At 47.1% G+C, this 24,551-nt stretch overlaps 1 protein-coding gene across 1 annotated transcript in view; it reads right to left on the reverse strand.

The window, feature by feature from the left end:
- Window positions 1–24,551, reverse strand: part of Stk32b (serine/threonine kinase 32B) — a 260,562-nt gene that overhangs the window by 43,737 nt on the left and 192,274 nt on the right. Inside the window, exon 5 of the mRNA XM_021163035.2 lies at window positions 7,493–7,530. Within this exon, the coding sequence (XP_021018694.1) occupies window positions 7,493–7,530 (38 nt within the window). The remainder of the gene's footprint in view (window positions 1–7,492; window positions 7,531–24,551) is intronic.

Here is a 24,551-nt window from a genome sequence, read left to right on the forward strand (position 1 = left end):
ATCTCCCTGGTTGTTTCTACAACCCACCATAGCATGTGTATTTATGTTCTAGATCACAGTCACTGGCTTGTTTCCTGTAAAGTTTTTGTTTACATTCATGACAGGGAGAAGGCAGGACATGGGTAAGCTGTGTTGGACCCTCAGGGCTGTGGGAACACTGGGTCGTGTTCTCCCTGAGACGGTTTGGACCTGATCAGACTGGATTTTGATTGTCACCTTGGGTCCCTGATGTGAGGAAATTATGCCGGCTAGGATAAAAGCAGGGACGGTGAAAAATAGTTAAGGAAATGCAACTGCACTTCAGTGTAGGCTACACAACTGCTGGGCAGACCCCAGTGCCCATCCTCAAGCCTCCTGGGAGGGCGTTATTAGTAAGACTTACATCTTATTTTAAAAAGTATTTATTATTATTATCATTGTGGGGGCATGCATGCAAGAGTGCACACGTAGAGATCAGAAGACAACTCTGTGGCTTTGGTCTCTGCTTCTGCTCATACATGGCTTCCTGGGATCAAACCCAGGTCATCGGCATGCACGCAAGTGCCTTTACTGAGGAGTCATCTCGCTTCCCCTCCCTCTATTTTCTCTTTCAAAAGAATGACATTTGGGACACCAGAACATAACAGCTGCAGTACACATACAATGGAGCCCTGTGCTGCTATGCTATCCCACCACCACCATCACCACCATCAGAGTCCGGGCAGCTGCAGCTGAGTTACTTCTTTCTGGCCCCTGGTTGGATGGCCCTGGTCAGCCTGGAATCAGATGTCTCATAGTGTGTGCACAGTAGGCAACTCACAGCAGACTTCCACTTCTGCCTCCCCAGTGTGCTAAATAACGACTTGTCATTTCCTGTTGAGTGCCCTCTGATGGCTGAGTTTAGATGTGAAAGTTAGTGTTGATCAAGTTTTCCTAGGAAGCACTGGACAGCACAGTTCACAGATGAACTGGGCATCAGGCTACTTGTTTCCATAACTGAAAACACCCAGAACTCTAAGAACAGTGTGGGAGACCTACTAGCATGGCTCTAAAGAGGATATTATCAGCCAATGGTCCATCCTCCCAGCCTTATTTACACAGCTTATATTCTGACATAAGCCTTCTCACCCTCCAGCTTTTGACACCATGTTGAAGGAGCTGCTCCCCCTTCTGCCTGGAGAACTTCCTGCTGCTCCCTCCTCTACCTCCTTTCCTTCTTCAAAACCTGGCCCATGGATTCTGTTATTGATTGACTTGAGTTGCGCAGAAAACTCACTCATGTAGGGGATGCTTTCTCCATGACTGTGTCCATTTGCCCTACTGTGACAGAATGCCAGCAACTGGGTGTCTTAAGTGTGTGTATGCCTCATATTTCTAGAAGTCGGAGGTCAGGTACCAGCGTTGCTGGGTTTGGAGTAAGGGTTCCTGGTATGGGTTAAATGCATGTATCCCTGTCTTAGTCATTCTTTCTTGTTGCTATGACCAAATGCCTGAAAAGAAGCAACATGGGGGAGTCACTTGGGTTCACAGTTTAAGAAGAATAAGAATATGGGATATGGGGTGGGCAGAAGACACCTGAGTGCCACACCTGATGACACTAGAATAAAGAAATATGTGATGGAGAAGTGGGAAGGAGAAAAATGGAGAACTGTGGGGGAAATGCAGAACTGGAGACAGTGATAGGAGAGAGGGCTGGTGGGCATGCTGTCACTGCCCGAAAGGGTCAGTGGGATGGGAGACAACAGCCTAGAGCTTATACATATGCAGGCTCTGCTGTGTGAAGCTTGGGTGGCACTGGTGTCAGTGGTGGCATAGCAGCAGGAGAGCTGTCACAGATGTCCATGGTGGCATAGGGGCAGGAGAGCTGGCCCCATTCCTCCCTGGCCACTGCACAGCTATTCTCAGTTGACAGATTCTGGCTCAGATGCAGTTGGAGAAGGACTCATCCTTTCTTAGGGGATGGCCACTAGGGATTTGGCCATGCTCCAGTGAGTATATGGACAACACAAGATAGACATGTTTTTTCCTTTTTCCTTCTTTCCTTTATTGGTGGTGGTGGGGGGGTATCATGGGAAACGGGGTAGACATGGAAAAACTGGAAAGTGAGTGCAATTAGAGTGCATGATGTGAGATTCCCAAATAATAAAAAGAGATGTTCCCTCATGGTGGGGAAGACATGCTGGAAGAAGGAGCTGGAGGCTAGGGCTGGTCATGGTGCATCCACAGTTAGAAGCAGAGAGGGAACAGGAAGTGGGGCCATTAAACCTCAAGGCCACCGCCAGGGCCATACTTCCTCTCATAATTCTCCACCTGGAGCTCAAACACACAAGTCTATGGAGAACAGTATATGTTCAAGCCACAACACCTTCCAAAATGATGTGTTGAGATGTAATCATTAGTCAGCAATGAGATGGGGCCTGTAAGGGTGATGAGGACAAAGGCAACCCCTGTGAATGGGCTGAGTGCCATTATAAAAGGGTTAGTACATGAACTGCCTCCTCTTCTTTTCCTTCTGCCATTGGAGGGTGCGGCAACAAGCTCCACCTTGGGAGCAGCCTTTTCTAGACACTGCCTCTGCTAGTCTTTGATTGGTCGTCTTGTTTCCAGAGCAGTGGTAACTTTCTATTATGTGTAGACTATTCAGTTTAAGGGATTGTGTTATATTAGCAGGACCAGGCTAAAACAGCCTCCTTTTTGATTTACAGATATCCCTTACTTGCTTTGGTAGACAGAGACCTCTGGTCCCTTGATTCCCTCATACAGACACTAGTCCCAGCATAGGGTGTTGTCTCAGTGTTCTGTTGCTGTGAAGAGACACCATGACCATAGTAACTCTCATAAAAGAAAGCATTTGTTTGGTGACTTGCTTTCACTTTCAGAAACTTAGTTCATTATCATGATGGCTGGGAGCTTGGTGGCAGGCAGGCAGGCAGGCATAGTGCTGGAGAAGTAGTTTGAGAGCTATAGCCTGATCCATGAGCAAGAAAGAGGTCCTGGGCCTGGCATGGGTTTCTTGAAACCTCAAAGCCCACCCCCAGTAACATAATTCCTCTGACAAGGCCACACCTCCTAATCCTTCTCAAATAGGGTCACTCCCTGATGACTAGGTACGCAAATATATGAGCCTATAGGGGCCATTGTCCTTCAAGCTACCACTGGTGTTACTTCCATGATGTCATCTAAACCTGATCACCTTTGAAAGCCCTTACCTTCAAATGCCATCTACGACCAGAGCTTGACCACATGAGCAGTCCATTCCCTCTAGTACAGCCTGGGCTAGACCTCTCTTATAGGTACCTGTGCTCCCTTCCATTGTCATCCCAACTTCCTGGCCACCACTCCGCATGTCACCTTGTTCCTCTCCTTGTGTCCAGAAATCCTGCTTTGTTCACTTCCATTAGCACTGGCCTGGAGTAAAAAGATTTGCTGAGAGGTAATTGTGTGACTTAGCACCAGGCCCAGCAAGCACATCCTGCTGCCTGCCTTTGTTGTGCTTGCAGAGACAGCACAGAGGTTTGACAGTGTTCATTTCACCCATGGCTTTGTAACAGGGAGCCTTCTAGGCCTGCCTCTGTAGCCCAGGCTGGTGAGTGCTGTGCTTCCAGGGGACCTCTGAAAGAGGTGCCGAGACAGAGAGACTGGAGGAGCAGGCTAGGTGTTAGGATGAAAGGTACCCATAGCCACCTCCTTCCACAGTTGTGCCTGTCATTAAATTGGAACTTGGGGCAGGCCCCTTTCAAGTATCTTCCTCACCTCAGCTGGCTCTCAGGATCCACCTCATGCCCAAGCCAGAGCTCAATGGTGCTATTTAGATGAACCAATGGAAGCCTAAAGAGATAAGAACCAGAGGCAGCTACTTTGCCCATGGCTCTAGCTGCCCTTGTTCCCTGATGCTCAGTGCTAAAAATAGCTGTGCTTTTGGGTTCTGTGTGGGCTGTGGAGCGGGAGGATGGCTGTTGATCTTCTACACAGATCTGGTATCTTAGGTACCGCACACAGCTTGTGTGCTCTGGCCACTTATCCATACTGCAATCACAGCGACTTACCTTGGGAGAGAAAGAGAGCCAATCAAAGTCCACGCACAAGCTTATCAAAGCTTTGTTTGGCTCCTGGTAATAGAAGATTGTTCTTAGAGCAAGCCTTTGCCAGATAGAGAGAGGCAGGGCTCTTGGAGTACCTTCTATTCTGTATGATTTGGCTTCTCCCTATCTCACAGTTATGAAAAAGTGATGTAGGCTGCCTTTGTTTAATGGGACAGTTGTAAAACCCAAGCTAGCTAAAGAAACGATGTCCACTGAGGTAGTGTCAATGTGACCTGGGCATGCCTGGGCTCAGCTCTCCTTGACCTTGCTTCTGCAATGGCCATGAAAAAGCCATGGAGAATGTAATGTGCCTGCCAGAGTTAGAGCCAGAGAAGATGCCTGAGTCACCTAGATAGTCAGCCAACCAAGGACACCAGAAATCAGACAACAGTCAGAAAGTCTCAGTCCTAGAGGTAATCTTCATTAGAGTGGCTTCCAATTCAGCTGGACTTAGTGGTGGTAGTAAGGTTGGCCTTCCCTAGCCTGCAGCACTTCTACCCATGACACCTGTGAGCCAGCTGACTGCTCCTTGGTGATACTTTCACAGGGAAGTAGTAGAATGGTATTCAAGTTGATTGTGCAACGGAACATGGATATGTCCCTTCCTCTTTGGCCCACATTTGCCAAGTCCTCACTGCTAGGAGCTCTTAGTCACTAAGCAAGGTCACCTTTTCTTGCCAGATGCCTGTTTTTCTTTAGCTCTGTTCTCCACCCCTCATGGTTGTTCTACTTGGACGCTGGTTCTGACTCCAAATATCAGCTCTATCTTAAGAACTGAAGCTTACTCTGAGGCCAGGGAGAGCAGGGAAACTTGCCTGGGTGCTTTGGATTTGGTGGAATGAGCAGCTCTGAGCATCATCAATAAAATATTCATGTGTGTATGGATTGATGTTTTTATCTCATTGAAACGCAGCTCTCTTGTCTCAAAGATGACACCTAATGAGATGAATAGCAACACAGGGTTCCCTGTTCTGCAAATCACTTCCTAATGTGGTCTTCAGAAGGGATGTGTGGGTGCTGTCAGAATGTGCCATGCGATGACCCACTTAGAAATATTCAGGGTCCTGCCCCTGGTTATGTTCCTACTGAATGGCACCTGCTCAATAGAAAAGCTTTAGAAAATGTAAAAACCTCATGGGATAAATGATCAAAGATTCAGAAAATTAAATTTCTGTCCCAATGTCCATCAAAGATGCAGCATGCCCTGTGGAGACCAGTGAGAGGAACATCTCTGTGAGTTTCCAAGGCTTCAGAATCAAGGTACTTCCAAGGCCACATGAAGTCTGTAGTGAACTGTAGAGAGACACACTACTCTCTGTATGTATGTATGTTTGTATGTTTGTGTGTGTGTGTGTTCGTTCATGTGCAGGTGAACACACATGCACAAGAGTGCATGCATGTGTATTTATATGAGTGTAGAGGCCCAAGGAAAAACCTTAGGGCTTGCTCCGCCAGCACCATCCACCTTTCTGTTTTGGACACACAGACACTGGCACCTGGGCTCACCTATTAGCCTAGAATGGGCTGACCAGCAACTCCCCAGACTTCCAGCATTGCAGTGTGTAACTTCTCCCAGCATTTTTAGGAGGATGCTGGGGATAGAACTCTTGTTTTTGCCTGGCAAGAGCTTTATCTCCTGAGCCATCTCCTCAGTTCCTTGTGTTGTTTTAATGTACAGATGCAGGCTTGAGAACTAAATTGAGCGCTTTAGGTAGAAGTAGTAAAATTGTCAATCAATGTTACCCTTTAATTCCCTCTTGGCTTCTTATAAAGCCACACAATATCCCCGGAACCTTGGACATCATACCCTTTCCTTAGCTGGAAAGATCTTGCCTTGACAGTGGATGCAGTTAGTTGTGGGTAACCATGAGTCCCTAAGAAATTTCCTCTGAATCCTGGGAGCTAAATGAGCTCTGCAGCTCTGGCACCTGCAGCCTCTAAGAGTGATGGAGCCAGTGACTTAGGACGTCCTTGCTTGGCCCAAGGGGGGCTCCCATCCCCATTGCTTGTCTGATGTGACTAACTTAACAGTATTCCTAAAGTTCACATGCTAAACTGCAAGCCCCTGTAGTTGAAGACAATGTGGATTCAGAGATTTGATGTTTAAAGAACTAAAACGAAGCCAGCAGGGTAGGTCCTACTCCAATCTGCCTGGTGTCCTCATGAGAACAGGACACAGCCATACACAGGTGGATGAGTGAAGACCTATGGAGAAGGTGTGTCTGCATCTGCTGACCATCTCAGAAGTCTATGAACGAAGCTTCCAGATCCCTGTGTGTAGCTACAGCAGCCCATCAAGCTGGCACGTTAGGCTCTGATGGACAGGTTCCCTTGCTGCTCATGTTGGGGTCCCATGGAGACTCATCTGCTAATACTGGTCCGTTTTCCACACTCTAGCTCTGGTGTCTCTCCAACACACTTGATATTAATTCTCCAGTGGCTCCCATGTCCTTCCTGATGAACTCCAGATCAGTGAATGAGGAAATGAGGCACAGAGAGACCTGACCCCTTTCACATAGGACTGGGAGATAAAGCTCTCTTCTCCCTAGCTGTTCCCTAGGCTTTTTTTCTATTGCATTCTCGTCTGCTGCAACATCATCCCACCTTCATTGTAGGGACTTCCCTTAGCTTTCCTACCCATGACTCCTAGATCTCAGCAACTTATCTAGTCCATGCAACAATGCTGTGACATCTGCAGGGTTGGGACCACACACAACCTGTCTTCCCAGGTCCTTCTGTGTAGCAGCTTTGGGAGGAGTGAGGATGGCTGTAGGGATCACACCAGAGCCATGAGACGAATTGGGTCCCAGGCTTCCCTGATGGCTTTCTAGGGGAATTTTCAAAAATGAAGGGGCTATGATTTCCCATGAGTTGGTTGGCTTCCTGCCTAGATTCTGCCTCAGGACAGCTGTCCGCAGCTTGAACATGCCTGCCCAGAAGTCCTCTTCATCAGCGCGATATCAGTCTTGCGGATTGCTCTTCCCTGAAGGCTGTTTCCCTGGGAACTCTGCAATAGGTACTTGCACCTCTCTTCATCTTTATTTTACATGCTTCTATGACCTGAGCTTGGGTGTGTCTGACTAGAGAAAGGGTTCCCAGCACCTCACATACCTGCCCTCAGTCCTTCTGCACCCCTGTACAGGACTAGGACATTACTTTACTGCAATCCCACACTCTGGTCCTCACTGTGCCCTGTCATCCACAAACTAAGATCTAAACAGCAATGATTTCATAGAGGATGTCTGAGAATAGTTAAACCCAGCTTACTATGACAGGACATTGCCCACAAAATGACACACACCACTGTCAGGACTGGAGCGGTACACATGTTTTCGAGAGCACCTAAGATCCATTGCCCCATCCCTCATTGGTCTCCCATACCTCAAGCTGCACTGGGGCCCTAGGAAAGGGGGAAGGAGGGTTTAACTCACCGTGCTCATCCAGTAGGATGTTGTCTGGCTTGATGTCTCTGCAAGAGAAACACAAGGAAAGGTGTGAATCCTGAACCGGAAAGGCCACCACAGTCTCAGGCTAGAGAACAAGGGGGGAGCTTAGGGTGCTGCCTCTAACTTGAAGTAAGACCTCAGAGGGCTGACCTCAGTGTGACAACAGAACTTCTGAGAAATCGGAACTTCCTTTTCTTTCTGGACCCCTGAGCAATCTGTCTGTTCTGGGGTATTCCTAATGTTGACCTTTCAACACTAGCTGTAATGTGAAGAAGAATCTGTCCCCTGTGAGTCGAAATTGTTATGTTCCTTGTCATAATAGAGGTGGTAGGTTAAGAGTGAGGCATGTGTCAGTAGACAGAGACACTTCTCTGCCCTTCAACCTTCCAACCTTAGAGCCTGGAAACACTGTAAAACATAACCAAAGGGGGCTGGGGTGCTGCCTCAGTCAGTGAGGTGCCTGTGAATTCGAAACCCTAGCACCTACATAAAAGCCAAGCTTACTGCTAGAGTCTGAAACCCAAGCACTAAGTGGTAGTGGACAGAAGCAGAGCTTGGAGCTCACTGGACACTCTAACTGAATCCATGAACTCCAGGTTCAGAGAGAAATCCTGCATAAAAACAAGGTAGAAAGTGATGAAGGGGAACATTTGACACAAACCTCTGGCCTCCACAGACATACCAACATACTTGCACATACACACACATGCATACACACAGACAGAGAGAGAGAGACACACAGACACACATACACAGAGACACACAGACACACACATGCAGACAGACACACACACAGAGACACACAAACACACAGACACACACATGCATATACACTCACACAGACACACAGTCACATGCATACACACACACACACAGATATACATACACTCATACATGCCTACACACACTCACACAGAGACACACGGGCACAGACACACAGATACACAGACACACACACACACATGCGCACGCGCACCAAGATTAACATCTTGACACTGCAGTGTTTCTGAAGGACTGAAGAATTTACCATCTGGTCCTTCATAGAGGAGGTCTCCTGAACTTCTTAGGCAACTTAGCCCCACAGAGCACAATCTGGGTGGGAGTAGGGTTCTAGAAAGTTCTATTTGATGTTGCCATGCTAGCAAAGAGCCTCTCCAAACCAAGGAGCAATTTGTAAAGATGGGACTCTGCTCTATGATCTCTGCATTTGGGAACCCTGCAAGGGGCCAACTACTTGTGTGCACACATAGAACCTAAGTGGCCCGGGAAAGGAACAGTAGGTCTGTAGCAGCAGGCTTCAGTCCCCAGCTTGCCATGGCAGTGAAACCATAGATTTCAGAGAAAACCCCCCCTACAAACACACACACTCATTCAGAGTAAATGTCACAGCTGTGCTGAGGTGACTAATGACAGCGTTCTCGGAAGTCAAGAATAACTGCTCCCAAGTTGATCAAATATTAACTCTACCTGGGGAGATATGCAGGGTTATTGCTGATGCCAGCAATCTCCTCCAGGGGCAGGAGAGCAGCGCAGCATCTATATGTCAATTTTGATTTTCATCGAGCCTTTTCGAGCCTGTGAATGTTGATGAGCATTAAATAAACAGAGCCCCGCCACCAGGTTCACAGGGCCAGCCACGTGACCAAAGAGGTTGTGTGTAGAGAAGACGAGGGAGCCCTAAGGGAAGGATGAACCTGATAACAAAGAAAATTAAAACAAGAGACAGAGGTTCCGGTGTCAGTGTGTGAAAATTAGGTCAGCAAACACTAGCTCCTTATCCAGAGTTGCTCCCGGCAGCATCTCTCAAGGGGGAAAGAAGTGTGTCAGGAGTGTGATATAAGCACGTATGAAAGTGCTAGAAGGAATCACACTATTTTCTCCAACGAATATACACAAATATTGCAGTTGGACAACCAATACACTATCAAGCCAATTAAAAATTCTAGCATGGAGGGGGGAGGGGATCCCAATGGCATGCCCCAGGCTGAGGAGTGATTTGGAGTTGATGCCTGCTGAGGGAGGGAAAGTCATTATTCTCTGGGTGGGTGGACACTGGTATATATTGTCCATGCCCCAATGGATGGTCCCACACTCACGCATATATAGGTAGCATTAATTGGATTCCACGTGTTATAAAAAATAAGAAGAGGATATGAAGTGCTGGGATGGAGATGTGTTTGGGAAGGGCCAGGAGGAGGGTGTGGGGTGGGTATGGTCAAGATACACTGAACATATGCATAGAATTTTCAAAGAATAAGTTTTTACAATTACAAGAAAAAGTGGTAGGGAAAGAATGACACTGGCTGTGGAGGCAGGCGCACCAGTAGGAAACGATGAAGTGGGTGAGGCAGGAGGATCATGAGGATTGGGGTGACCTTTATTGGGTTGTGTGAATCAGAGAAGGTAACTGATCCAAGGATCATGAACCCCATATCACCAGTGGGGCCAGGACACAAACATAGCACTAAGACATGGTTGAGATGTCAAATGAGGCATGAACTGGCATGTAGGTCTGAACAGTGTCCTCACGTTCATATCCACCCCCAACCCAGGGCAGGAGCTTGTTTGGTTATGGAGTCTTGGCTGGCACACTCAGAGAAGGATCTAAATGTGAAATATGCTGGGATCAGGGCCTGTCCTGGACTCAGCAAAGCCTGTATTTCTAGCGTGGATAGAGACACAGATACACAGACAAGAAAAAAGTCAGCCTGCAGAGATGGATGGAGATCTGAGAGAGGCACTCATGTGCTTAAAAGCCAGGGAAGAGTTCTTTCCAGAGCCACTGGGGGAAATATAGCCCTGAATGCACTTGGCTTTGGGCTTCAGACCTGGGAGAGAGGAGATTCCAAGTTTATAAGCCACCAATGATGTGGTGATCTGCTTTCTACCTTGGCACAGTGGAAGATAATCTGGTGGGAATGGGGCTTACCCCCACGAGCCATATTAGAAAGCCCCTGCTTACAGCATCTTGAACCATAAAAACGGCACCATTATGAATCTAGCTAAGGATTTGGATTGCCTGGGTCCAGAGACCCAGCCTTCTCTCGTGAGTTGGGCTATTCCTGTACCTCAGTTTCCTTTGCTGAATGGATTAAATAACAGGTGCCTAGAACATCACCCCCCTCCCACATTTGACATGTTCTTTATTTACATTTCAAATGTTTTCCTCTTTCCAGGTCTCCCCTCTGGAAACCCCCTACTCTACTCGTCCTCCCCATGCCTCTATAAGGGTGCTCCCCTACCTACCCACTCCCATCTTTCGGCCCTGGCATTCCCCTACACTGGGGTATCGATCACCCTCATGCTCAAGGAACTCTCCTCCCACTGATGTACAACAAGGCCATCCTCTGCCAAATATGCTGCTGGAGTCATGGGTCTGCCCCTCCATGAGTACTCTTTGGCTGGTGGTCCAGTCCCTGGGAGCTCCAGGGGGTCTGGTCTGATGACACTGTTGCTCCCTCCATGGGGCTGCAAACCCCCTCAGCTCCTTCATTCCCTTCTTCAACTCCTCATTGCTTTTATGTCTGTTCTTATCACAGAGCAGAGTCTCCAGTGTCTGAGGAGTCTCATTCTTCTCTGTTCCCCCAAGGATACACAGAGTAAAACTGAACTGACTGATAGACTTGCACCTTAGAAGGGACCTAAGAGAAAGTATATGATAAATGACCAATGGCAACCTGGGAGGGGTGCTTTAAAGAGAGTAAACCAGGGTCTGGTGGAAATGGGTGGGGTCATGTGACAGGCAAGAAGCAGGTTCTCCTCTTGTGAATGAGGCAGCCAGCATCCCAGAGGAAGAGGTATACCCCTGCAATGGCTTCCATTCCTTGGAACATGACCAAGGTGATGGGTGGCCTTGGTTTGCTTTACTTATTTTATTTGTAATTTTTATGTATTTTATGTATATGGACACTTTGTCTGCATGTAGGTCTGCACACCAGAAGACAGCCTCAGACCGTTGTAATGTGCCGTGTGGTTGCTGGAAATTGAACACAGGACTTTCAGAAAAGCAGTGAGTGCTTTTAACCACTGAGCCATCTGTCCAGCCCCATTTATGCCATATGACAGAATATATGGAACTTCCTCTCCACCTGTTTGCCATCTTATTGCAGAATCTGCTGAGGCATATGCAGTAAGGGACTATCTTGGAAGCCACAGTGAGGCAGCTGCTCATGTGGGAGCCAACATGTGTGAACAAGGCCACATGGCCAGGTCACATAGGGGCCCCCAGGAGATGAAGCCTGCAGTCAGTACAGTTTTAAGATACAATGGCAGAATTTTGCCAAGCACCCTGAGAACTTGGGAGAAGACCCCAGAGTATACCCAACTGGCAGTTATAAGCCCCCAAGTTCAGGGTCTAGAAGACATGGGCCTGCAATCTGGAATATAAACACGGGTGATTGAAAATCTCCAAGTTAGTGGCCTTTACTTGTGGGGCTGTATGACACCAGCCATGGGGGCCTGGGCACTCAAGTCTAGGCCTTGGCTTCCTCATCTGGAAAATGAGAAACAGCAGCTGCCTCACTGTGGCTCCCAGGAGCCTTGGTCCAGTGTTCAGGGTGCCTTCCAGACCAAGAGCTGAAACAGGCAGGGACTGGGACTACAGGAGCTTTTTAAAGGTGCTTGGAAGAACTCCAGGGCAGGTTCTCCAGCTTTTAGAAAGTGGATTCAATTTTGTGTGGATGTGATTTTCTGGGAAGAGGTGGCGACATAGGGAGGCCGGCAGAGCGGCTTGGGATTTAATAGAGTGCTTTCTGGGCAGAGCCTCTTATCAGAGCTTCTCATTCAGCCCTTCCAGGTCCATTTCCTCTGTGTCTGTTTCTCACAGTGATTGTCTCTCAGCACTGGAGCATCACCCTGCTGATGCATGTCCAGAAAGGACAGGAGAAGTGTGGTGTCAATGGGGTGGTTGTGATGGTATTTGCTGAAGACAGGTTCATCACTTCTGAGCCAGGCAAGACGACACTCCAATGGAATGTATGCCTGAGAAGCTATCAAACCTGGGCTTGCCCTGGAATGAACCTTAATGCTCAGGAACGTTGGAGAACATCAACCGGGCTTTCTTATTTTAAAAACAGCACAGATAGGGGGCCAAGGAGGGCAGGAGGCTGTTTCTGCCTCTGCTCTTTGCTGGGAATATTCTTAATACTCCACACTGGTGAGCTCCGGCAGTGATGGAGACAACTGAAAAGCCGAGAAGGGTTTTAATTTGCCTTTTCCTAATTTCTGAGGATATCCAACACTTTTTAAAGACCCTTTTTAAGTTCACTGTTCTACATACTAACTGGCTGCCATCCTCAGGTCTATCTCCGGATCAGTGCTATCTGACTGGGTGAATGGTGAAGGGTTCTCAGTGAGAAACTTAGATAGATGCTTACTGATCTTTATTCTTACAACGAATCACTCTTTGCAAACCAGGACACTTTGTGTTTATCATTTCCCACATATCAAGTTGCATGTCTTTTAGACTATGACCCTATCTATGGCTTCACAAAGTGCATCTGGGCCCGACCCTCCCCCCTTCCCTCTCATGGTTCTCTAGGGCCAACAGCCTTTGTAGGTTGATTTTGCTCTCTCTGCATAAATCTAGTCTTAAAAATGAAAGAGTAACACCAAGACATGTATGCAAACTTTGAACATGTCAACTAAGGACACTAAAGATAGGTGCCAAGTATGCTGAATGTGTGTGGAAAGCATCCATGGCTGGCTTAGTGTGTAGAAGCAATTCTTTCAATGTACACAAGCTGTAAAGGATGTAGTGCCTTACACATAGCACTAAGCCTTCCATGGCTGACCTCACTGTCCTCTTGTTCCATCCATGGTCAGGTTCCACTTGAGGGTAGTGACTTCCTCAGCTATGCCAAGAGCAGCCACCACCTGTTGACACTAATTAATTCAGCCCAAGAGCTTTGTCCAGCACTGGCTGGAGGTGAGCTGGGTGACTGAGGAAGGTGTACTTGCCTCCAAGCTTATCCCTAGCAATTCAAAGCTTTCAGAATGTGCAAATTAATCCAAGAATGTACTAGGACCAATGACTGCCCTCATGGATGAGGAAGACACGTGTTTGTCTCTCTAGGCATAGAGAGGGAGGCACTTTGCTGTGAGCTTGGGCATCACTGAATCCCGGAGTTTCCATAGATCTCCATCCCAAGGTCAGGTTGCTTATTTCTATTTGTACTGAACATACTGAACTGAAGTGATCTGTGTTTGAGTCAGCCTGCTACACCAGACCCAGAGCTCTTCAGGAGGAAGCCTGTACAGCAGCAGGCAAGCGACAGTGGGAAGTGGGTGGGTGGGTCTTTGCCAGGGGCCTTACAACCACTGTTAGACAGCTGGAGCTGTGATTAATAGAAAGGTTTCACACTCAGGCACAGACCACTTCAGTCCAGAATGCTCAGTGCCAATCTCTATTCACACTGGCTCTGCAACCCGTGGCCTTCTCCTTCAATCCTGTCCACTGTGACCTCATTCCCAACTCTCCCCTAGCTCAGATTCCATGGCTGAGGTCTAGTTTATCTCTTCCTAACTTTTAACTCTTTCCTGATCTCCCCATTAGAACCAAGACCCATTTAGAACCAGCTTCCTCACCCCCATCTCTCTCTCTCTCTCTCTCTCTCTCTCTCTCTCTCTGCTCAGCAAATGCAGTCAGTCACCCTTCATCCCCTCCCCCTTTCCCTCATTAGTTCACAGCCAGTTGAACAACAGGTTCCCTTTCTTGCCCCGCAGAGCAGTGTTGCCTCTGGCATCCTGTGTGTCATCACAATACAGCAGCCACCCTCCACTCAAACCTTTCTTGTTATTCACCTGCTGAAGAAACCAGGAATGTCATGTGCCACTTAGGGAAGAGAGTTCTGAGCAGTGTTGCGTATGATTGAAACTCTGCAAACCTAGAAGAATGCACATGTCTGCACCTAGACTGTGTGGTTACTACTGATCTCGGGTATCCAATACAGTATGAGGCTCCAAGGCAAGGCAGTGAGGCAGGTGGCTGAGCTGCAATACCCTGGCAGGATGTTGTTTATCTAAACAGGAATGAAGATGTAGGAATACTAGGCAGAAGGAATTTTTCCTGTGGGGCCATGATATATATTGTCTTTCCTACCTGGAATTATTATATCAGACATGGGCAAACTTACAGAACCCACTACACACCTCCTAGTCCTGGTGACCTGGATCTGTCTCTCTGCATCTGCCTCCATCTGTCCCAGCCTGGGGTGAATCAGAGCTGAGCAGTTTCACCAGTGGCCTTCAGTTTGCTGTACCTTTACCTGGGAGGGCTAGGCTCAAATATGCACGGATCGCTCCTTTCCCTAGGCTAATCCCCAGGTGGCTGTGGGTTAGCAGCATCAGGGGCTTCAGCTTTCCAGGCTAGTCACCACCTTCCATTCTGTAGGCAAGACAGACCTGCATTGTCTTCTAGGCCCAACAGGAAGTGATAAGCCTGCTCTACTCACAGGATGTTATGATTTGAACATCCCTCACCCCCCATCTCATGTTGAAAGGATTTGGAAGTCTTGACATGAGGTGAGGAGGGTGGTCTCCTTAGAGCTCAGGAGACCCAAGCCAAAGCTTGCTCAGCCTCCTCATGCACTTTTGTTGTATTATGATGTAATACAAGCTTCTCATTAAATCACAGGGGTGTGGTGGCCAGCCTGCTTTCTTTGGAAGCTGTGATTTGGCTTTTGAGGCCCTTGGACTCAGGGCCAGGGGCACTCAGTTTGACTGGCAAGAAGGAGGAGGAGGCATTTACCTCATGGCTCATGCGTGAATCCACATTGGTGATAGAGAAACAGATTGCCAGCTCAGGAGAAAGACAGCATACAGACAACTCCAAAACCCCCACCTGTCCATGGCTGACCACAGGATTCAGAGTGGTACCACAAAAGGGGGCTTTCTGCCCTAGGGAGCCTTGGCTTGCAAACAGAGCCTGTGTGACACTCTTAATTTGAACTGATACCATAAGGATTGCTATTTTTAGGCCCCAGATGCTGTCAGTTTTATCCACGAGGACATGCGGCTGGCATGTATGAGAGTTGCAGTCTTGGATGTTCAGTGTTGGGAGTCACCTTTGAATTCTACCTAAAACCAACCAGCCCTAGGTCTCATCGTCTTTCCATGCTTCTGTTTCTTCATCTATAAAGTGGGCTAATCATGGTGTCTGCCTCCATAGGCAAGTGGGAGTTAGTGGAGCTGCCAGGAAACCCTGTGCGGAAAGGCACATTGGTTGGACATGAGTGTCCCATGACAAAGCTAATGCTTTAGAAAGACCAGAGAGTGCTGGGTGGGTGGATGTGGTGACACAGGTCCATAATACAGCTTACTGGGGAAGTTGAGAAAGGGAAATTATAAGTTCAAGGTCATCCTGGATAATTTGGTGAGACTGTGTCTCAAAATAAAAATTACAATGGGGGCTGGAGATGCAGCTCAGTGGCCTAGTGCCAAAAATAGCAAGTCCTGGCTTGATGTCTCATAATGGGAGAAGAGACAGGTGAGTCCCACCCGGCTTTGTAAGTAGAGAGACTGGGAGAAGTAACTGGACCAAGCCAGGCATGGGTGTGAAGTGGCTGATAACCCCAAGTTTCATGGAGGATTGTGGAGGCCAGCAGATTTGGTGATGACCTCAGGAGAGCACACCCACCTCCCTTGGGCCATGTTTGAGGAAAAGTTAGCCTCTAGAAGTTCAAATTCCATCCTAATTAGATGGAGGAGGCAGCGCCATTGATTCAGGCATTGACCACTTTGACCTCAGACACTTGTCAGTCTTTCCTTCTAACCAAGCAAAGGAGCAGCTCAACTGGTAAGTGATGCTATCTATCAATGACTACTGCCATGTTTCATTTTTATTACAGTGTGTGTGTGTGTGTGTGTGTGTGTGTGTGTGTGTGTGTGTGATGTGTGGAGTACAGAGGACAGCTTGTAACAACTCTGTCTTCTTCTACATGCAGGAACCCAACTCAGGTTGTCAGACTTAATGGCAAGCACCTATACCCACTAAGCCATCTTGCCAGCCTGACTAATACTATTTTGATTTGACCTGATATATGTCTTTGGTCTGAATACTAATATCCCCTAGTCACATTAAAAAAAAAACACCTAATTCCCAATGCAGTAAGATGAGGTGCAGGGTGGTGCGTGTGATTAGGACCTGTGGACTCCCTTTACTGAGAAATTAGTAACTCTCCTAAAGAGTTCGATGGAGCCTTTTCTCTTGGTGAAGACACAGAGACAAACAATCTATAGGAAAATATTGATTCTCTTGACCTTGACCTTGACCTCCCCAGGCTCAAGAACTGTGAGCACTGCATTTCTCTTGTTTATAAACTATCTAGTCCAAGGTATAGCAGCCTGAACAAACTAAAACAAGCATATGGTATTCATAACAAACATAGCTGCCACTTTTCTAAAGAACAGACTGACTGCATTTTTAGAACTAATTTGTCATAGCAAAAATATTAAGACTAACAGAGACTATTAAGTAATCAGTTCCGGGAAATATGCAAATATGACAAGAATTTTAGTAGAGAATCTGTGGGGTTTCTGCAACAAGTCACCACATTGGGTGGCTTTAAGAGAGGACCTTTATTCTCTTAGTTTCTGATGGCTGGAGTTCAGTCTCCGGTGTCTGCAGGCCTATGCTTCTATTGAGGACTCTAAGAGTGAGTCCTTCCTGCCTCAATTAGTTTTGGATGGCCCCCAGAGCTCTGAGGCTTGTGGCAACACCCTTTTCACAGCACCTTCTTCCTTCTCTGTTCTGCTGTTTCCTTTTCTCTTTCTTAAGGTCCCATTCACTGGAGTCTGGCCTTGCCTTATCTAGCATGACCTTGTTTACTCTCCATCTGAATTACATCAGCAAAGATGTATTTCTATATGAGGTAATAGTTTGAGGTCTCAGACAGATGATAATTTGAGAAGAATACAATATGATCACTGTGGTAGTTTGAATGAAAATGGCCCCATGGACTCAGGAAGTGGCATTATTAGAGGCGTGACCATGAAGGAATTGTGTCCCAGGCTTTGAGGTTTCAGATTCTCAAACCAGGCCCAGTGTCATTATCTCTTCCTACTGTCTATTGATACGGATGTAGAACTACCTCTACAGGACCATGTCTGCCTGCATGCCACCATGCTTCCTATCATGATGATAATGGACTAAATCTCTGAACTGTAAACCAGCAGCAATTAAATGTTCTCCTTTATATGAGTTGTCATGGTCATGGTGTCTCTTCATAGCAATAAAAACCCTAGCTAAGACAGTCACTGAGCCACTGAAAATAGGTCAGACATCATGGGGACTGAGTCCACTTGGTAATCATGACATGGGACCAGGAAGAATTCATACAGATCTAAATACTTGCAGAAAGATGACCATTATGTGGAGGGAGAAGAACATAACCAGGTTCAAGGGGGATACTGGTTGGGAAGGATATGGTAGATATCAGAGGCCCCACCAGATAGAAGAAGTCAAGAACGTTCACAGCCATGATAGTTCAAGTCCTGGAAACCACTTGATGGTGCTCCCTTCTCAGAGATAGAGCTTGAATGAGACCCAGCCAGAGAAAGGAAGAATGGCGGTGTTGATGCTGGGCATGGTATATTGTGTGTGCCTGGGAGATGTCCGGGTGGAGTTGGGCAACTGATAAACATGGAAGGAAGGAAAAGGGAGATTCCCAATGGAGACACAGACATCACCTCCAGGCCTGTTTAGGGTTATCGCAGGGCCTGACTAACACAGATCCACAGGCTATGTATGCATATGAATGGTCAAAAGCTGGGCTTCCTCTTCTTTCTTTACCATCAGGGCTGCCTCCCCACAGGAGAACCAGGGCTCTAAAGTTTCATCTACGCTGGAAAGCCTGTCTGAGCTCCAGGCTGACTACAGTCATGGCTTTCAATTATGTGAGTGAGATGATTGATTTATAGTTCAAAAAAAAAACAAACAAAACAAACAAACAACAAAAAAAGGACAATCTTTTCTAACCTCAGGTGTGGACTAGATGAGGCTCCCTACCAAGCTCTGTGTCTTCTGCTTCTTAGAGTCTTGGCTGTGGTCATACCAATCCAAAAACTTTCCTAGGTCTGTAGGCTTTTTAAAGTGATCTCCACTGCTAGCAAAAAACCCATTGCATAAATCAATCTAGTTGTGAATTGGTGGTACAGAGGAGAAGTGGGGGGACTTTAGTCCGAGAGACTCCCCTTCCTCATGCTGGGGCCTTTGGCTCAATGCATGTGGGTATAGTCATGATTGTAAGGGCAGCGATGAAGCTGAAATCTTATTAAACAGCTCACTGAGCCAGAAAAGACGGGAGTACAGCCATCATCTCCTATCCAAACATTTGGAAGCTTTGAGTCCCATGTAAGATGAAATATTAATGACACTTTTCTTTGGATGATGGCAGTTCAAATAGCAATGACTATATCTCATAAGTAAGAAAGAGCAAGGGGCAGGGAGGGACCAGGAGTCCTGAGGTACTGAATACTGCAGGGCTCCTGAAGAAAGAGGGATCATCTTTGGCAAAAATAACCAACCCATGCCTTAACTAGATGAAGACAGGACCAGGAGAGTGCCAGAATGCCCCAGTGAGCCCTGTTAACAGCCCTGCTTAGAGTCAACCTGGAAGAGGAAATGCCAGTTGTTCAGATTGTCCCATGAACATGTCTGTGGGGGGTTGTTTTGATTGCTAACTGATGTAGAAGGGCCCAGCCCTCCATGGGCGGCACCAGTCCTAGGCAAGGGGGCCCTGGGCTGTTCAGAAAAGTTCTGCAAGCACGAGCCACAAGCATCATTTCTCCATGGGTTCTTGATCCACAAGCATCATTTCTCCATGGGTTCTTCTTTGAGTTCCTACTCAAGTTCTTGTCCTTATTTCCCTCAGTGAGGGAATATAACCTGGAAGTGTAAGCCAAATAAATTCTTCCCTCTGCAAGTTGCTTCTGGTCATGGCATTTTATCACAGCAACAGAACAAAACTAGGATATGGACCATGGCATACTTGATGAAGTCTTTTTGTTTGTTTGTTTGTTTGTTTGTCTTTTTTATTATTGAGATTTTCTTTATTTACATTTCAAATGTTATCCCCTTCCCTAGTTTCCCCTCTGAAAACCCCCATCCCCTCCCCACTCACCAACCTACCCACTCCTGCTTCCTGGCCCTGACATTCCCCTATACTGGGGCATAGAACCTTCACAAGACCAAGGGTCCTCTGTAGGGACTGGTTAGTTCATATTAATGTTCCTCTTATGGGGCTGCAAACCCCTTCAGCACCTTGGGTCCTTCCTCTAGCTCCTTCATTGGGGACCCTGTGCTCAGTCCAATGGATGGCTCTGAGCATCCACTTCTCTATTTATCAGGCCCTGGCAGAGCCTCTCAGGAGACAGCCATATCAGGCTCCTGTCATCAAGCTCTTGTTGGCATCCACAATAGTGTCTGGGTTTGGTGGTTGTTTATGGGATGGATCCCCAGGAAGTCTTGTTCTTACTAAACAGTTCAGAGGCCATTAAAACTCATGTCCAACCTTTGTCCTTCACACCACCTATTCTCTGGCTGTCCTACTTGTGGGTCCTTTCTCTCCCATTCTCCAAATGAAAGCCCTGGTACCATATTCTATGCATGGGGTTGGCTCTGCTGTATAAGTTCCATGAACCAAGAACTGTAAGGTTCATAAAGATAATTTACCTGAAAACATTTGTGCTGACTTTTGCCTCTATTCCAAATAGTTCTGAAAATTGGCTTAAGCTATACAAACCACCAATGGGCTTATACAGTAAATGTTAGCAAGAAGGTTGGGGAAGGTAGGGCACAGGCTCTCTGAAGTCCCTGTGCTGACTTTCTAAAGTGCTAGAAACATCTCTCAGCAGAGTTCAGCAACTATGTTCTGGGATCAGATTTATTTGTGTAAATAAAGTTTGATGAGCATACTCTTATTCGTAATCATTCATTGATTCATCAGTAACATGGCTATTTCATGCTGCCATGCCCAGTGAGCCTACATTGTCCATCCTGGACCTTCCTCTTACTACCTAGTCCATTTGGTTTTATGTCATCTTCCCACCAACATCAGAGGGATCATGGAAGGGAGCAGACACAAGGCACATAGACTCTCCATGACTAGACCTAAGACAGGTCCTTCTGAGCTGTCTTATTAACTCCACTTCATCTTAGACAGATCCTTGGCTTAAAAATGTTGACCATGATAGGTCAGTGTCCTGGTCAACTTGGCATAACTTGGAGTCCCATGAGAAGAGGAAATGTTGACTGAAGAATTGAATTACCCAGATCAGACTGACCTGTGGCACAATTGGTCTACATCCTTGCTCCATACTCTTATTAATAGATAATGAGAACCCACAGCAAGGTTAACAAGTTTTGACTCATTGGTGTGGAGGATGGAAGGGAAGCCTTCTGAAGCCATGTGAGAGCTACCTGGTAGAGCAGATGCATGACATTCTGGTGACATGTCTGCTGTCTGCCCTCTGATGTTCTAAACAGCCAAAGTAAAAACAAGAATGGGAGATACAGGTGGATGGGCATGCATTAGGTTTGGCCCCTGAGACAGCAGTGGCTAAAGCAGATATTTGTAATCATCTAGGGTCTGCTCTTTCAAAGATGGAGGAGCATCTAGGCATTGTGGTGTGTGTGGACAGATGCACTGTGCATTCTCAGCATGTTTCCATATTCTCTAGCATGGGGATGGATGCACCACATTATCACATATCTCAATCCAAGTAGCAAGAAGTAAAGTTAGGAAGAGACAGCATGGGGCCAAGAAAGTTCTAGAGTTTTTCTATGATGGTTCTGTGCATAATTCATGGCTGGTGATAGTTCCATGGTCATAGCTAAGACAGGGTCAGGTTGTGAATCATTGGTTCTAGCTGCCATGTGCCTTGCTGTAGTTCAATTCAATAGACCTTGGGAAGGGCAGCAGGCTGAAGGAGTAGGGAGGGTCCTATCTCCATCTCAGTACAACGCAGTGCAGGGGTGGGAAAATCTTGCATGGGCATTTGACACCTCTCAGTTGAGCCAGTGCCCTTTCTACAAGTGTGTACCAACAGCAAGTATTGGACTGCCTTTAGAATCGAAAACAGTAGAAAGAGAAAGAACTACACAGTGTTCCCGCTGGATTTTCTATGAACTCTTGTGTCTGGTGACAGGTTAGACCATCAGCTACCACAACTGGCCAGATATGTAGTCTATTTGAAGATGCTGCCATCCCTCTCTGCCTGAATATTTTCTTCCATGACTGGGAACACAAATAGTTCTCACCCATGGGCTGTCCCACACTTCAAGTGGGGAGTGCTCTGAATCTTAAAAGTCTTTGCATTTAAAGTAGAATAGACTGGGTTTGTAATTATCAAAATCTCCTGTCTTAAGTCATTGCTGTAACGGGATACCTGAAACTGGGTGGTTTATTTAGGAGAGAAGATTGTTTTACCCAGGGTTCTGGAAGTTGCAAATCCAGAATCAGGTAGCCACACGTGGTGAGGGCCTCCTGCTTCATCACAACATGGAGGATAGTAGACAGGCAAAAGATGCAGTTTTGTTCTGTGACATCCCAATCTGCTGGGAACCTGCTCAGTCCCACAAGAGTGGGACTTACCCTATGACAATCAACCCAGTTCTGAGACAGTGACACTAATTCTTTCACACAAAGGAGCCCTCAAGTCCCCAAAATGTACAAGATCTATCATTCCTCAACCTTGTTACATTAGGTTCTAAACTTCAATATGAGTTCTGGAGAGGGCAGACTGTATTCCTGCTGTATTCCATCCCCAGGGAACTACTAAACCAAGATGGCAACATAGTCACCAGGGCACAAGGGGCATGAAAATAGAAGCTATTTGATTTGCATGTCTCAGTGGCCCAGATTACGTAACACATTAGCCAAGGTCACATTTCCTACTTAAAAGTTGGCTGGTAGCCAGTCAAGTTCTGTAGCTGCACCATGTTGCTTTAAGCCATGTGTCAACACTGGGCTTGCATAAGCTGTCACATACTCTGCCCAGGTCATCCCTTCCCACCTTCTCCCTGTAAGATCCCCCAGCCTCTGTTGAGATGGGGTGCTATGTAGGGTGTGGGGGTGTTGGCCAACCAGATGGATGACGTCTCTAGATTCTTCATCTCTGAAGCCAGTTTCCTCGTCACTCTGCCCCCACCCCCGCCTCTTGTTTCAGTTTTGCCCTTGGAGGATACACAGTCTTGGCATCTTTACCCTTCCTTTTGTCAAATCAAAATCCATACAAAACACTCTTCTTGAGTTGCCTGTGGCCTGTTCTGATCTTGAGAGTAAATAGCCGCTCATCCCACATGGATGGAGTTATCTCCACAGTCTCACCAGAGCTGTGTGTGACATTTTTATTTCTGCTTCATCCCTAGAGAAAACAGGAGTGCTCCCAGAGAAGAAGGGTGACTTATTTTTCTTCTGAAAGTAAAATCTAGATGTAGTGTGAGAGGGAATCATGGGATGCTGGCTCAGAGAACTGTGGATTTAAGCTCTCCCAGTCAGCTCTTCTGCACTCTATCAGTTCAGCTCCCAGGTCCACAATGTACACAGATACACACAGGAGAGGTTTGGATGGGCAGGTCTGGCAGGATGAGGGTCATACTCATAGAACCTTGGGATGTGGTGAGCATGAGATTTGAAGCGACCCTCAGGGCCAAAAATAACACAGTGGAATCACATTTGCTCTTCAAATCTCACAGACAAGGAACCTGGCTTAGGCTTAAGCAAAGGCAAGGTCAGAAGGTAGACCCGTGTCATCTGCACAAAGTGCCAAGTGTTCCTGCTCATTACAAGCCATCATAGAGGCCATGGGAGACCAGATACAGCAACTACAACTGCAGCTGCCACATGGGGCTGAGTGACTTGACCACACATGTTTCTTTTCATACCAACATGTTTTGGTAGTCAAAGGCACTGTCTACCTTCATGTGTCATCTCACCTCATGGTCTGTCACCTGGGATGTGCCATATGCTCACTCTACAAGGAAGAAAACAAGAGCCCAAGAGATCAATAGGCTTGCTCCTGTAACACGGAGAACAAGTGACCGGGCCCCGCTCTAAGCCCATTGATGAATATCTTACTCTTCTTGCCACTCTCCAAGATGGTAAGCGCAAGAGGAGGGAACAGATGGGCTGAGCTGTGCTGGGACACACCTGCATCTCAGCACCTGTGTCCTTTCTCTTATTAATCTTCACAGAAACTCTGGGGTTAGTTAAGGGAAGGAGAGCAGGATGGAAGGGATCGAGGTGGGTTTCCACAGTGAGGAGGGCTGGAGTGCGGCTCATCAGACCTGGTCCCTGCAGAGGAGGACTAGAAGTTTCCTAGTGTCACACTTGCTTTCCACTGAGAGGTGACTCAGGTTCTTTTAAAATGAATGTGGTCTATGAACATGCATCAGGTGTGTGCATGTGTGTGTTCATCTGTGTGGGTATGCACAGGTACATCTGTGGACATGTGTGGAGGTGTGAGGCTGACGTTGGGCATTTTCCTTAGTCACTCATCTATTTGAGACAATGTCTCTCACTGACCCTGAAGTTCACTGACTGGGCAGCGATGACTGACCAGTGAGTCCCATGGGTCCTCCTTTCCCCAGTGTTGGCATTATAGGCAATGCCTGCTTTTGTAGTAGCTTCTGAGGATCTGATCTCTGGTCCTCATGCTTGTGTGTCAAGCGCTTGATAAAGGCATCCCCGAGCACCTGTATGCACATCTCACAGAAACAAACCCAGGCAGGGGGACACATCAAAAATCTGCCCACAGACATTGCCTTCCCATGTTTCTGCAAACAAGTTAATGAGGGCGTAGTCCTGAGTCAGCTCCTAAACTAGCTTCCTCTTGGGCTGCCCTGGAAAGTCCCCATCCTCAGCAGTTTGAGTCTCAGCAGCTCACCCCAGAGATGGGCACACACACTCAGATTCCACTGACTCACTAATCAGTCCCTTTTGGAAAATGAGTAATATAGTCACAGAGACGATAAGCTCCTCTTAACTTTCCAATCTGCCACAAGAAATGTTGATAAATTCCACCGACTGCTGCTCGCAGCCGGAAC

The sequence above is a fragment of the Mus caroli genome, unplaced genomic scaffold (assembly GCF_978045245.1).
Source record: "Mus caroli unplaced genomic scaffold, Mus_caroli_1 scaffold_4, whole genome shotgun sequence".
Lineage (NCBI taxonomy): Eukaryota > Metazoa > Chordata > Mammalia > Rodentia > Muridae > Mus > Mus caroli.